This window comes from Phocoena sinus, chromosome 17 (genome assembly GCF_008692025.1).
Source record: "Phocoena sinus isolate mPhoSin1 chromosome 17, mPhoSin1.pri, whole genome shotgun sequence".
Taxonomy (NCBI): domain Eukaryota; kingdom Metazoa; phylum Chordata; class Mammalia; order Artiodactyla; family Phocoenidae; genus Phocoena; species Phocoena sinus.
Window position 1 is genome coordinate 43532929 of NC_045779.1, and position 16024 is coordinate 43548952.

The 16024-nt window shown below is 42.7% G+C and overlaps 1 protein-coding gene across 10 annotated transcripts in view; it reads left to right on the forward strand.

Moving 5' to 3' along the window:
• VPS13B (vacuolar protein sorting 13 homolog B) overlaps positions 1-16024 on the forward strand; it is an 831417-nt gene that overhangs the window by 796710 nt on the left and 18683 nt on the right. For all 10 annotated transcript variants that reach the window (XM_032610621.1, XM_032610615.1, XM_032610620.1 and 7 more), the window contains 2 exons: positions 8274-8392; positions 12313-13118. In XM_032610621.1, coding sequence (XP_032466512.1) covers positions 8274-8392; positions 12313-13118 — 925 coding nt within the window. The remainder of the gene's footprint in view (positions 1-8273; positions 8393-12312; positions 13119-16024) is intronic.

Here is a 16024-nt window from a genome sequence, read left to right on the forward strand (position 1 = left end):
GTCTCAGACACCCACATCCCTCCCGAGCTCCAGCTCTGTGTTTCTGGCCACCCACCAGACATCTCTGCCTGAAAGACCTGCAGTCGCCTCAAACCAGCGTCATCTGAAACCAATGGGATCATTTTCCATCCCCTGAGCCAGCTTCTCCTAGAGTCTCTGCTTCAGTTAATATCACCACCATTTTTCCAGTATAAAAACCTTAGATAATATTGATATAAAGTTGTACTGAATGCCTGCTTTATGTCAAGCACTTTACACAAACATTGTCATTAGTCTGCATCGCGTCTCTTACAGGTAGATGGTACCTGAAGCTCAGAGAGGTTAACTTGCACAGGGCAAGTGGACCTGGGATTCAATCCCAGGACTGTCTAGCTTCCAAGCCTGTCTTTTTCTGCAGCATCCCAGTACCTTCCTTTCCCACTCTTCCCCCATTCTTCCAGTAAGTCACAAAGTTCTGGCAGAAATTCCACAGAAGTGTCTCTGTATCTGCCCCTTCTCTCTGTGACCAGGGTCTACTTCAGGCCTTTTATTCATCATCTCTCTCCCAGATTTTAACAATAACCCCTTAAAGGGTCTCTCTGTTGTCAGCCTTCCTATCCGCAAATCTGTCTCCACAGCTACCACCAGAGTGATTACTAAGACACAGAGTCCAGTGCAGAAAAGCCTCTTCAGTCCACTAGACTGCTTAAGACAAACCACTACCTGCAGCCAAGCAGGCTACATCTTACTGCCTTATTCCCCCTGCAGGTTAGCATTCAATCCCGTAGCATATGGGGAAGTCTCTTCTTCCCTTCAAAGTCTAAATCTTGAAGTCTTCCATACTATGATTTTCCTTCCTAAGATATTCTTTTACAAACTATTTGATCTGGGGAATAAGTATATTTTTTCCTTCCCAAAATAGAGGGTGAATTGTTTTATAGATTTTTGCCAAAAGTCAGCAGAACAAATGCAATGCCTGATTACCATATCTTCAGATCTATTTGTGGAGGCTGAGACATCCCACAATCTGTCATAGACAAGCTGGAGACCCAGGAAAGCCATGGTGTAAATTCCAGTCCAAGGGCAGGAGAAGATGAAATGAAATGTTCCAGCTCAAACAGTGAGGCAGGAAAAAAGGGGCAAATTCTTTCTTCCTCCACATTTTGTTCTATTCAGTGGATTGGATGATGCTCACCTACACTGGGGAGGGCAGTCTGCTGAATCCACTGATTCAAATGCTAATCTCCTCTGGAAACGCTCTCACCAGCACATCCAGAAATCATGTTTTAATCTGGGCACCCGACGGCCAGAGTCAAGTTGACACAAAATTAACTATCAGAAAGGAAGTGCAAATGTGAGGTGGGAGCAAAATGAATCAGGTAGAAGAAAGACAACTGAAGAGGGATGAAGTCCAGCAAGTGTGCTGTGATGGGAATTGAGCCCAGTTATGGAGAGAATTAGTACAAATTGGAGGAGGGGGTGGCTTAAGGACTTTTAATAACAGGGATACCCGTTATGTAACTGAGCTGCAGTGCTGGATGCTTTGTAACTGCCTCTTGATTAACCCTGGATTATTCCATATAGTCTATCAGGATAAAAAAGAGAGAAAGAATGGGAGAGAAAGGAAGAGAGGTAGACTTCCAAGAATACTTTCAGTTATTTCCTAGGCGTCACCTTGTAACTTAATTACTCAGTAAAATTAAACTGGGGTAATTTTTTAAAATATTGTTTGTTGGATAAAAATATAGTAAATAATCATTTTAATAAAGATAACTGAATATGTAGAAAGCACAAGATACGTTACACCGTTCCTTATTTGTAATTGTAGTAAAAGATAATGTACTAACTGGGAGGCAGGACCTAGGCCTCAGTGGTTTTCTTATAGCCACAGTGTGTAAGAGAAAGTCTTACTGATCTAAGTGCTCTAACACAGACACAAATGACAGAACACGGAGTATTCCCCAAATGTTTTGTGGTTAAAGCAGCAAGTCTCTTACTATACGTTGCCTATAGCCTTCCACACACATACCCATACTACCAATGTGAAGTGAAGAAAGTAAAAAATAACTAAATGACAGCATCGATCAGGACTGACTAGCTTATTCTGCAATAATAAACAACTCACAAAAAAAGAGAAAAATCCCCTTGGCTTTTTTTTTTTTTTTTTTTTTTTTTTTTTTTTTTGCGGTACGCGGGCCTCTCACTGTTGTGGCCTCTCCCGTTGCGGAGCACAGGCTCTGGACGCGCAGGCTCAGCGGCCATGGCTCACGGGCCCAGCCGCTCCGCGGCATGTGGGATCTTCCCGGACCGGGGCATGAACCCGTGTCCCCTGCATCAGCAGGCGGACTCTCAACCACTGCGCCACCAGGGAAGCCCCAACCCCTTGGCTTTTTATTTAAAAAAAATCAGTCTCTTAATTCATTCTTCCCCTCTCCACCCCCTCCTCCCTAAGATTCTAACCAGTCACCACATCCCACTGGAATGCAGTACTTCTGAGTGATGCCCTCTTAGCCTGGATGTGGCTCCTTTTCATCTAGAGATGTATGAACTCATCGGCTCCCCTCTCCCCGCCGAAACACAGGACAGGATAACAGTAATAACTCCTGCAAGCTGGAAAGAGGGAGAATGAGACACATACACAGCCTCTCACCCACAACACATCTGAAATTTTTCTGAGCACATATTGTGTGGGGTTTTATTCCTTGGAAACAAGGAATAGTCTTCAGGCCCTATCTCTGCTCATGGGAGAGCTCTTTTGCCATTGTTCTTCCGGTCCCTGGATCTACCCTCAGAGATCCTCCTTGACCAACATCTGAAGTTGTACTGAGTCTCGAATAATCAATCACAGACTCTTTTAGTCTAGGTTCATGAGTTTACTAGGCAGTAGTAATTTCTCAGAAACTCAGTAGACTGCTTAGCTGTTTGATTCCAGAGAATTCCATGTGCTAATAACCACATCCTTGGTCCTTTTAAAGACATATTTCTGTACTGTCTTGCTTCCTTACCTCTCTTTAGATTTAGGAGAGCTTCTGTGGCAAAGTTAAACTATTCATCTAAAACTTTTTTCTGAGTCACTTTAACAATTAAGACGTTTTAACAGTGAGTTCTGATGGCTATATATAGCCCTAAGTGAGTATTAATCTGCCTTCATGTTCAAAGATCAAGTTTTATCTCTTACGGTTTGAGGTTAAAAGCATTACTGACTTTGCAAAGCCCTGAATTTCTGGAATCTCTTTATTCTCTTGAATTTCTATTTGCAAACTGGCCAGTTCTTTCCTGAGCTCATCGCTTCTTCATAGTGAAACACATTGCCAGACACAGCCAGCAGCAGCCAGCACTCACTACTTATGTTTTGTTTTCAAACCTCATCTTCTAGAGCTACAAATCTATTAGGTTTATAATCTACCTCCCAAGTAATCTCAGACAAGTTTTACTAAGTGTCTTGCCACTTTGTAACATGAATTCCCATTCTCGTAGCTTTCAATATCAATTCCTACTGCCTACCCTTAAGCCAAGGACTCAGATTTTAGGTTTTTGCTGGAACCCTATTTCTATTACCAACATCTCCATCCATTAGTCTAGGCTACATTACACAGTCCTGTTTACTTCTTGCTCATGCTACATCCCAGGGTTTGTCATCAGGGGCTCTGTTCTACATGGGCACTCAGGGACCCGGGTTGACAGAGGCCCCATCATCTTCTGTCTGGCTTATTGTAGCACACCACCCCCAAACCTAGAGGCTTGCAGCAACGGTGCTTCAGAGGGTTTGGTTGGGTGATTTTTCTGCGTGAGCCTGGGATCACTCATGCAGCTGCATTCAGGTAGAGGGTTGGTTATGGATGAGTTCAGCTGGGAAGTCTGGGCAGCTCTCTTACCACGTGGTCTTTCCTCCATAGGGAGGCTAAACCAGGCTCTCTTACATGGTTGGCAAGAGGGCAAACCCCAAAAAGCAAGCCTTATCATGCTCCTTCTTGAAGGAAATGGACACAAAACTGTTGCCCTCGTGAACTTCTACAGAGACCATGATGGTTAACACCCTGAGAGGGAGAAACATTTTATACATCTCTGCCTTGGAACTTTTAGCTCTTATCTCATTATTTGTGTACTTGGCTTTTTCACCACCGAGGCTGGGAGCAACTTGAGGGCATGATTTCTTCTCAGTGCCTACCGCAGTGAGGAGCTCCTTTAGGCTCACCTTAAGTATCCAATAATTGATTGAATGATTAAATGATCAAACCATTAGACCAAAACAAGAATTTATTTTAATTTCTGGGGGACCTGGCACTAATTCCTCTGGCACTTGGGTTCCCAACTCTCTAATCCCTAGAGCTCACATTGTACAAAATGCTTGGCGTTGCAGGTTATTTCTCTACATGTGAAAGGAGACAAGAGTAAGCTACAAGAATTAAAGTCTTGTGTGTCTTCCGTTCTAGTGATGAGTAAAAGGGACACCCAGCAATATTTCTGTCCAGGGTCCAGGTTTTTGGCTGGAAGGCGTACCTTAAAGGTTTAGGTTAATTTGCTTACTTTCAGAGTTCCCTGGGCAGTTAACAGAAACCATCAGCTTGCCTGAACCTTATCTTAGGAAGTACACGTATCCTCACTTCAAAACGCCTGCCGATTGCTTTCAGAATGAGCAGAGCAATAAGTACTTTCCTCTTCTGATCCCCTCCTTCCCTTCTTTGAGGGGTAGTAGTTCTGGTTTCTAACACTCTCTGCTAAAACCCTGGGGTATGCCCTGAAGTTATGGACAGTCCTTGAGAGGAAGGAATACACATGGGAGCACAGGACCTTAAAAAGGTTTGTGTCAAATGAATAATCCCATGTCTGTAAGCCTGGAAGAAAGCAGTTGACTTACTTTACATATCATACAAAATAATAGCTTTTATAAATGTGACTGTCTCTCAGAGAATATCTGTTTGTTTTAGATTCGTGAGCTGAGCCATTTTTTAGGTTGGCTGCATTCCACCTTTTATCATAGTCAAGTTCAGTTTTTATCTTGGAACAAAAAAGGGCAAACTCAGGATACAGAGTCTTTTGAAACAGATATTTTTGCAAAACAGTCCATTTGGGAAATACATCCATAGAGAATACAAACTGACTCCACTCCTGCCCTCAAGAAGTTGAGAATCTAGTGATTGAGTCTATGGTATAAACCAGTGACTGTAATACAAGCAATAAGATGTGTGATCAAACAGAAGTATGGTTAAAGTGTTTTAGGAATGTAGGAGTAGGTATCAGTCTGAGGAAAGGAATGGAAAAATTAGAGAATACCTTCCTGGAATAAGGTGTCCTTACCCTATATGTGCAAAGATCCACAGAATTTGGAAAGGATTTGCATGGGGGGACAGCGCGTTGTCCACACAGAGGGTGCTGAGGGGCATTCAGGGACCTAACTAAGCTAGAGCAGTGGCCATAGAATGAAAAAGAAGGCTAGGGCAGGAGTCGGCAGAGCAGGAGATGAAAGTAGGGAGGAGGCAGAGGTGACCAGGTGCCCTGGATGCTCAGGATTTCTGAAGGAGGAGCCGTTGTACAAGAAAAAGCCCAGTAACCTTGAAGTCACTTCCAAGGGTGAGAATCACAGACTCCTGTGGTTCTGTGTACACTCTTTCTGGTACCTCTTCATTTGGTCAAAATTAGAACACATTCATTACATGCCAGGCAGACACCTAGCTTTGTTCCTTCATCCAGGAATTTTCAGTCTTTCTTCTTTTATTTGCGGTTCTAACAATAATAAAGGGTCTAGACTTGGACGGAATTGATACTGCAAATCATCAGTATCAACATTCCCAAACACAGGGAGGTTCTTGCCCTTACCCTCAGGTAATGCTGGCAGTGGACATGATGTTCTCGGAGTTGTTTTTCAAATAGTTCTGATTTCAAATATTTATCCGTTTAAGCAACGGTGGTATTTAATTCTGAAAGGACATCCGTTCTGCTGGCCTGGCACCTGGCTTCTGAGATAGAACTTTTTTTTAAGTCTTAGTCCACCTTCTCATGGAAGAAAAATTCATTTTAACTCCAAGCAAATCAAGTTATCTGACATTCTTGTTACAAGTTATGTGAGGGACCTTGAGGGGACTATAGCATGTCTTGTTGTTGGGTTTTCGGGTATGTTTTTGTGTCCCCAGCGTAAAAGGGCATCATTATGGTAGTAAGTCAAAACTCAAGAGCCTGAAAGTTTTTTGCACGTTGCATTTCAATTCCTGTGTTTTAGGGGTTTTTTTCCCCACAGAGATTCATACGCACACATAAAGGTGGCCCATGGCAGGGCTCTAGCCCATACAGAGTTATTTGTCAATTCCAGAGAAGCAGAGAATGAAGACACTCATGCCCTCTCATCCATCTTTTTTTTTTTTTTCTATGAACCTTATAGCTGGATATTGAAAAATCTGGATTTGATTCTTTTTTTTCATTTCAAGTCAGCTGAATAGCCTGTACCCATGGATATAAAGAAATATAACCAGGAAGTGTTTGTGGTATTGAATCAGAACTTAAGACATTTGAAGCCTCTAAGAGTTTTATAGTGTCTGGCCTTACATTTAGGTCTTTACTCCATTTTGAGTTTATTTTTGTGTATGGTGTTTTAGGGAGTGTTCTAATTTCATTCTTTTACATGTAGCTGTCCAGTTTTCCCAGCACCACTTATTGAAGAGGCTGTCTTTTCTCCATTGTATATTCTTGCCTCCATTGTCATAGATTAGGTGACCGTAGGTGCATGGGTTTATCTCTGGGCTTTCTATCCTGTTCCATTGATCTATATTTCTGTTTTTGTGCCAGTACCATACTGACTTGATTACTGTAGATTTGTAGTATAGTCTGAAGTCAGGGAGCCTGATTCCTCCAGCTCCGTTTTTCTTTCTCAAGATTGCTGTGGCTATTAGGGGTCTTTTGTGTTTCCATACAAATTGTAAAATTTTTTGTTCTGTTTCTGTGAAAAAATGCCATTGGTAGTTTGATACGGATTGCATAAACATAGGCAGAACACTCTTTGACATAAATCGCAGCAAGATCTTTTTTGACCCTCCTAGAGTAATGAAAATAAAAAACAAAAGTGAGCAAATGGGACATAATGAAACTTAAAAGCTTTTGCACAGCAAAGGAAACCATAAACATGACGAAAAGACAGCCCTCAGAATGGGAGAAAATATTTGCAAAATGAAGCAACTGACAAAGGATTAATCTCCAAAATTTACAAGCAGCTCATGCAGCTCAATATCAAAACAACAAACAACCCAATCAAAAACTGGGCAGAAGACCTAAATAGACTTCTCCAAAGAGGACATACAGATGGCCAAGAAGCACATGAAAAGATGTGCAAAATCACTAATTATTAGAGAAATGCAAATCAAAACTACCATGAGGTGCCACCTCACACCAGTCAAAGTAACCATCATCAAAAAATCTACAAACAGTAAATGCTGGAGAGGGTGTGGAGAAAAGGGAACCCTCTTGCACTTTTGGTGGGAATGTAGATTTTGATACAACCACTGTGGTGAACAGTATGGAAGTTCCTTAAGAAACTAAAACTAGAACTACCAAATGATCCAGCAATCCCACTACTGGGCATATACCCAGAGAAAACCATAATTCAAAAAGACACATGCACCCCAGTGTTCATTGCAGCACTATTTACAGTAGCCAGGATGTGGAAGCAACCTAAATGTCCATCAACAGAGGAATGGATAAAGAAGATGTGGTACATGTATACAATGGAATATTACTTGGCCATAAAAAGGAACAAAATTGGGTCATTTGTAGAGACATGGATGGACCTAGAGTCTGTCATACAGAGTGAAGTAAGTCAGAAAGCGAAAAACAAATATTGTATATTAACGCATATATGTGGAATCTAGAAAAATGGTATAAATGATCTTATTGGCAAAGCAGAAACAGAGACACAGACATAGATAACAAATATATGGACACCAAGGGGGGAAAGAAGGGGGTGGGATGAATTGGGAGATGGGGATTGACATATATACACTATTGATACTATGTATAAAATGGATAACTAATGAGAATGTACTATATATAGCACTAATGAGAACGTACTATATATAGCACAGAGAACTCTAGTCAATGCTCTGATGTGACTTAAATGGGAAGGAAATCCAAAAAAGAGGGGATATATGTATACATATAGCTGATACACTTTGCCGTACAGTAGAAACTAACACAACGTTGTAAAGCAACTATACTCCAATAAAATTTTTTTAAAAAAGGACATTTGAAGCCATTTCAATAGTGTTTCTTATTGCTTTTCAACCTTATTTTGAGTATTCTTTTTGCAGGTTGTGTTCCTGACTGGCTTTGGCTGTGTGTATGTGGACACTGTCCATCAGTGTGGCACAGTCTTCATCACTGTGGCCCCAGAAGGAAAAGCTGGACCTATTTTAACTAATACCAACAGGTAGGCTTAATTAGTATCCCAGTATCAGCAGGGTATGTTTCCCATTATAAAGTTGTAAACCTACTATTTGCCATTCTTTGTCATCCAAATATATACATTAAAGCTTTTGGTTAATTATTGTATAATCCATAAGGGTATGGTTATTAGCATTAAATTACACCCATAATAAGAAGCAGTATATCATCTTCTCTGGGTACCCCTTCCAGTTCTTCTTTGGTGAGTTTAACAAGCTGATTTACAAACTAAGACATGCATCTTAGAATTATACATTATCATTAGCATGAAATGCAAATTAATACTTCTCTATCCACATGACCACCTAGTAATTAGTAATTAGACTTAGCTACAGCAAAAATAAAGTCACCTCTTAGAGCCACATTTTCCCCCATTCGACCTGAGTGTTGCCATCAGGTTTTACAAATACGAACCAGAGTTATTATCCTTAATTTAAAGGAACTCATATAATTCAGTAGGGATAATATGAAGATAGTCCCTCCTTCCAAAAATTAAACAAGGGCAAAAGACAGAAAATTCTAGGAAGAGGAAACACAGGTAATCAAAGGAATGCAAATTTAAATAAGACTACTTTTACTTACTGAATTAACAATGATGTTCCATCATATACAGTCCTAGTAAAAGTGTAAATTGTTACCATTTTCTGGAAAGCACTTTAGTAATATGTATCAAGAGCTTTAAAATCCCTCTGGCTTGGAAATTCCACTTTTAACAGTTTTAAGAGCTTGAGATAAGCAATAATTAGAGAAGTAGGAAAAGGTATGCAGAGAGATTTTATCACACTGCTAATTATAATGGCAAAATATTCAGAGTACAAACCCCATCAGCAGAGGAACAGATGATACATAAATGTACCATAAATGGTATATCCACAGAAAAGAGACTTATAGGATTTTAGTGGAAGAGAAAAATACATATGATGACTTAAATAAAGCAAACAGAATATAAAATTGAACATATAAATATCCTAGTTATGTGCACATACAAGTACATGTATGCACACACATTCTCACACATACGCAAGGAAAACATCCCTAGAAATAACACTGAAAAGAAAAGAATCAAAACTGTTAATAGATGTGCGGATATAAGTGATTATTTAATAATTTTCTGTATTTTAATTTTCTACACGGAGAATGTACTTTATAATCAGAAAATTTTTAATTTTTAAAATTTTTAAAATATGAAATAGTAATATCAACTTTTATACATTTGTTTAAGCTCCTTTTTTTAAATTTCCTTGCTTTTCATATATGGTTAAGAACTCATTAATTTGGACCTTGCCAAATTATCATTAATTTGAATTTATAATATTTCAAACAGGTTGGGTAGACTGTTTCCTTTGCCCAGCAGTGTTTGTAAAAAAAATTAATAGTGTAACAAAACTGGAGACTACATTTTGACTTGCATAATCCAAAATTTCAAGCCCACATGACAATTTCAGGAACGTTTTATTTAGGGCGTTAGTAGGGCATTGTTTATGACAGTAGCAACAATCCATACATTCAGTGGTAGAAATAGGAAAGGGACAAGTATTTGCTTGTATTTCCTGAATTCATTTGTTCAGCAAATATTTTTCAAGTGCTTACTGGATGCCGGTGCTGTTGTAGGGATGAGGATATACCAGTGACCGAAAAGCCCCAAATCCCTGCTCCCGAGGAGATCACATTCTCATAGGTGGGGAAAGGGAGGACAGAGAATAAACATAATAAAAAAGGAAATTTTATGGTTCAGTAGAAAGTTGGAGTTCTGCAGGGATAAAAACAGAGCCTGGGAAGGACTAGTAGTACCTGGGCACAGGGACAGAGAGAGTGTAGTTTTGAAAAATTGATGTAGGTAAGCCTCACCAAGAAGTTAACATTTGAGCAACTTGAAAGCAGCGAGGGGGTTAATGATGTGGTCGTCTGGGGTGAGCTTTCCAGACAAAGGGCACAGCCAGTTCAAAGGTCGGAAGCAGTGTGCCTGGCATATTGGAGGAGCGTGGAACAGGCCAGTGCAGGCCAAGTGTAGAGGGTGAACAGGAAGGCACTAGTGCCTGGGGTCAGGGAGGGAAGAGCTAGAAGGAGGGGGCACGTCGTGTAGGGCTTCATTTTAATTCTGAGTGAAACCAGGAATTCATTGGAGCTTTTTGAGCAGAGAAGTTACATGATGTGACCTAAATTTTTAGAAGACCATTGGCAGCTTCATTTTTTAAGTTTACCGTAGTATAGTTGATTTACAGTGTTACAGTGTTACAATGTTAATTTCTTCTGTACTGCAAAGTGACTCAGCTATACACATATACATTCTTTTTCATAGTCTTTTGCATTATGGTTTGTCACAGAATATTGAATATAGTTCCCTGTGCTCTTGCAGTAGACTATAGAGAAGCACAGGAGGAGCAGGGAGACTGGTCAGGAGACTATTACAGTCGTTCACACTGGAGGTGGTGATGGCTTAGGCTACACTGTCAGGGGAAGAGGTAAGAAATGGTCAGATTCGGGATGTATTTTAAGGAAAAGCCAATGGGATTTCCCTGACACACTGGATAAGGGTTGAAAATAGAGGCATCAAGGAGGACCTCAAAATTTTTGGTCTGAGCAGCTGGTAGGATGTGGCTGTCGTGAACCAAGATGAGAACTACTGCATGTGGGACTGGGGGTGAGATCAAGAGTTTGACTACAGACGTGACCGCTTGAGATGTCTTTTGAGACCTGTAAGTCACTACTATGTGGACGGGCAGTTAGAAATACAAGATCAGAGTTCACGGGGCGTTCTAGGCTGAATATGTGACTTTGGAAGTCATCAGCATATAGATGCACATCAAATCATAGGCCTGGATGAAGATCTCCAAGGGGAGGGAGTGGAGATGGGAAGAGAAGAGGACCAAGGGCTCAACGTTGGGCACCTTAACTTTAAGAGGAGGGTGTCGCATAGGTGATGAGTGACCAGACATGCAAGAGCTGAGAGCAGACATGCAAAGAAAGTTTTTCCAGAAGGAGGAAGTTATCGACCCCGTCAAATGCCATTGTAGGGTGAATGAGTCACAGACTAAATGCCCATCATTTGATTTAGCCACATGGAAGTCCCTTGGGGGCCTTGACGAGACTTGCTTTGGTAGACTAGTGGGGACAAAGGCCTGCCTGGAGCACAGTTAAGAGAAAATGGAAAGTGAGGAATAGCAGACAAGGTGTATATGCTTTGGAGTTTTTATGTAAAGAGGGTCAGGAAAATGAGTAATAGCTAGAGGGGGAGATAGAGTTACAAGAGGGATTTTTTTAAGACAAGAGAAATAAGAGCATGTTTATAAGCTGCTAGTAGTGAAGAAAAAACGATATAGGAAAGGGGTGAATTTCTGGAGAGATGACCTTGACGGGAGTGAGAGCCCAGTGGTTGAGCGCGCGTTAGAGGGGTTCGCGGAGATGGGAGCGTGGGCAGCTCAGCTCTAAACGTGGCGGGGGGAGCAGAGCACATGGCCTAAGACGCTGGGAGCTGGGCTGTTGTGGTGTGGGTTCATGGTGAGTTTTCTTCTGCTTGCTGTACTTTTCCAGCGTAAGGCATCTTGGTTATTTTATTATGACTTTCTGCTTTGTGATGATCATGACAGAGAATTAGTGCACAAGGAACTAGAGGGATTTGAGAATAAAAAAATCTGGTGTTGATAAGGGAAACATGAGACAGCAACACGACAAGAACTTGTAATAGTCCCTTTGGGAACATTTCCCAATACTGTTGGAGTATGACCGGCTCTGTCCAGACACGATGTACTGAAAGTTGAGTTCTTATTTGTTTCTTATGAGAATCTGATAGGACATCAGGAGGTGTTTAATAAGGCACTGTCATTAAACACTAAGACATTAAGGAAGAAAGGGAGGGAGGAAAAGAAAAGCAGAGGAGACTCATGTTCTTTTCCCTTTCTCCTGTAGAACTCTGGAGAAGATTGTGACATTTAAAATGTCCATCACTCAGTTGAGCCTGGCGGTGCTTGATGACCTCACCTGCCACAGAGTATCATCTGAGCTCCTGAGACTCACACTGGACAACGTTTTTCTCCAAATAGCCCCGGTGGCTAGTCACGTCCCTGGGGAAGAGACGGCCACCACCCTCTTTCACCTTTACTGTGTGGAGGTCTGCTGTAGGGACCTGCAGTTGGACAACCAGCTATATAACAAGTCCAATTTCCACTTCGCTGTCTTGGTCTGCCAGGGGGAGAAAACAGAATCTATTCAGTGTTCCAAGATGCAGAGTCTCCTTACGTCCAGCAAAGATTTGGAAGAATACAAGAAAAACTGTTTTATCAAACTTTGCCTCACCTTAACTGAGGGCAAGAGCTTCTTATCTGATATTAACGAGTTCAGTTTTGAATTGAAACCTGCCCGCTTATATGTGGAAGATACATTTGTCTACTACATCAAAACTTTGTTTGAGACCTACCTTCCTAGCAGCAGCCCAGCCGGTCACCCCACGGTCTTTGCAGATGGGAAACAGGTGTTGCCCGTGCAGGTCAGGCAGCACGCCAGGGCCTTGGTGCATCCTGTGAAGTTACGGAAGCTGGTGATACAGCCGGTGAATCTCCTCGTCAGCATCCACGCTTCCCTCAAGCTGTACATAGCCTCTGACCACACCCCGCTCTCCTTCTCAGTGTTTGAAAGAGGCCCCATCTTCACCACGGCCAGGCAGCTTGTCCACGCCCTGGCCATGCACTACGCCGCGGGGGCTCTCTTCAGAGCAGGTGAGGACACAGCCCAGGGGCCACGATGAGCTGGAGCGTGAGCAGAAAGGAAAGGCTTTGGGGTGGACTTACTGACTTCGAGACATAGGGAAGCAGCTTGGTAGGAGGTGAAGAGCACAGCCTTTGCAGTTAGATAGTAATGGATTTGAATCCAGACTCTTCCGCTGCTGGCTGTGAGGCCTTGGGCAAGTTATTGAACCTCCCATGTCTCAGTTTCCTCATCCATAAAATGGGTTTTAAGATTTTTGACAGGAAAAAGTGAAAGTATGTAAAGTACCCTGAATTTTGGTTGGCACTTAATGAACACTCAAGCAGTAGTAGCTGTTATATTTGCTGATATATATATAACAGAATTTTAATCCCATTTAGCAAACACTTTCAGCTCCTTGCAGGCACAAGGCTCTATGTTAGGGCACTAGTGCGGCCAGAAAAACCAGCCCAGGCCCTCAGGTTCTGGGCCTAAAAGAAATCCAGTTCTGGGCTGTTAGCTTTCTTCATTACAGTCCATGAATAGCTCCAGATGAGAAATTCAGAGGATTTGTGTGCTCGTCAGAGGCATGAAGAGCCTTCTACCTACCCAGCGCAGCCCTGCCTGTCTAGACAGATGGCAAAGAGACGGCTGTAGGCATCTCAGCCTCTCCACAGACCTGAGCCCGGGGCGGGGGGGAGTCCGCAGGGGGTGCTTTGAATATGTGTACAAAATGTTGTATGGGGAGCACTGTGCACTGAAGCTTGCTTTGGAGACCAAGTTGTCTCCTGATACCCTATGGTAATTGGCTTCAGAACACGCCTTCTTGACCTAAGTTCACTCTAAAGTGGTTTCAGTCTGGTAATCTGGCTCCTCGCGTTCCCATGCATTCAAGCAACTGACACCAAACAACCAGAGTGGGTCTTGCAGCCCCTTCTGGTAAAGAGCATGGAGGTCTTCCTTTCTGAAAGTAACAAAGGAGAGACCTTGGTAATGTTGTACTTGGTGGGTACATTCCCATATAAGGTAACGTTGTAGCAGTGACTGACCCACAGTAGTTGCCCTACTGGTAGGATAGCATTTTCTCCATAATGGAATTCATAGAGTTAGAGCGCTACCCAGAACCCTCAACTGCAAAGAACAAGATCAGGGAAGGTCCCTGCCTGGGAACTGTTATTTTGATAGCTTGTACAACAATAAGAAAATATTTCCCTCTTGCTAAGATATTATTTAAAAATGAGCAGCTACGATTTCAAATTTAATAGACGGGTATATTAAAAACCTACTCTTTCAGGCAGTTTTTGTTTTTAACCTAGAAGCATGCCTGTAGGTTACTGGACTCTGCTCTGGAGCCTGGGAAGGAATAAGCTTCCCGTCCGTCCGGTCATCACATTAGGCTGAGGTGTGGGGAGCGCCCATCAGAGTAATGAGCTGGCAGAGAGACTCCAACTGTGACCACCAAGGAACCACGTCCCTGCGGCCTATGTGCTAAAAATGATCTCTCTTTGTTTTGTTTTTCATGAGCTTTCACAAGAACATTCTGTTTGGATTTTTTGTAATCCACCTAAAAGTTCTCTAAGCTGTTGTCCCAATCTCATTATATGCTGAGACAAGAAATTCTGAGATAGAGGGCCAAGTTTTTAGGTCTGCTGGGAATTCTGTCACTGAAGGCCTGCAGAGAATCTGAAGATTATCTGGAGGAAAGCAGTGGTTTTTGAAAGGGTTGGAAATGGGAAGATGGTAGGAGGTTACCCCTGGGTAGAAGCATCTTAAAGAGAATGTACTGGCATTCTAGTAGAGGAAAGGAAAGGTCTGGCCTGGGAGTGGACAAGTTGCCTCTGCATCTCACATGGGTCAGTATTCACTCATTGGACTTGATTAAAAGGTCCCTCATGGGGATGACTGAAATACCCTGACCTCATTTCTAGGGAAGGACGTGTAGAGGTTTTAACAGTAAAGTAATTAGAAATGAGTAACAACTGACCCTATTTGAAGAAAAGAATGTGGGCTCTGTAATTTCCTGGGGTCCCTCTCTACCTCCAAGGCTCAGTTTGATGGGAAGCCAGACAGGCACTTGTTTTCAACAAAAGTCTGGCAACAAGTAAGAAAAAGATACATGTGCTTTTGGAGGGAACTAATTAAAGAAGGAATGCCCTCAGATGCTTTGGTCCTTTTCTGGCCATCTCAGATGCCACTGAGAAGTAGCTCTGGTCCACGCATAGCCTTCCCATCAGCAGTGAACCTAACCCAGGAGAGTCTCCCTCACCGTCCCGTAGCCAGGGTGAGGGCTAGAAGGTGAGGCTGGGTGCTTTCCACACACCCCGTGCCCTGCTGCCCTGGCCTGAGTGGGCCCATTGTAGAGTGAGTGGTCTTTGCTTGGCAGTAGCTAGGCACCTTTCTTTATCTCTCTATGGAACTTTAGGAGAGAAGGGGAATTAAGATGTTCCTAGTCCAATCTTCTGCCTGCAGGCGAACCTTACAACTATGCCAAGCTAAAGGAAATGTGTTGTTTCTTCACCTCCAGAGAAGGCCCTCCGAGGAAGACTATTCCACAACCTTCCACGGTACCCTGCCTACTCAGCGCAGCCTGGGCTCCCAGGAAGAGGGAGGGTGGGCTCTGGAGCCAGGTAAACCTGGCTTGAAACCCTCCCACGTGTCTAGACGGCGGGGAGACTGTGAGAACTGACTCAACCTCTGAGCCACAGTTTCCTCCTTGTCCTGCCTTTGAGATGGTGGAGTCGGGGTGACACTGCGTCAGAGCAGGCTCTGTCCCCTGCACCTGGTACAGTCCCTGAACCCAGGGAGAGGCTCAGTCCTTGGCTAATCTGAATATACACGGAGGCAGGTACTAGGACTTGAAGAGTTGCTGTGAGAACTGAGGGAGTTGAATGCCTGGCGCCCATAGGCGCTTCCATTTATGATCTTCATCTTCTGGAAC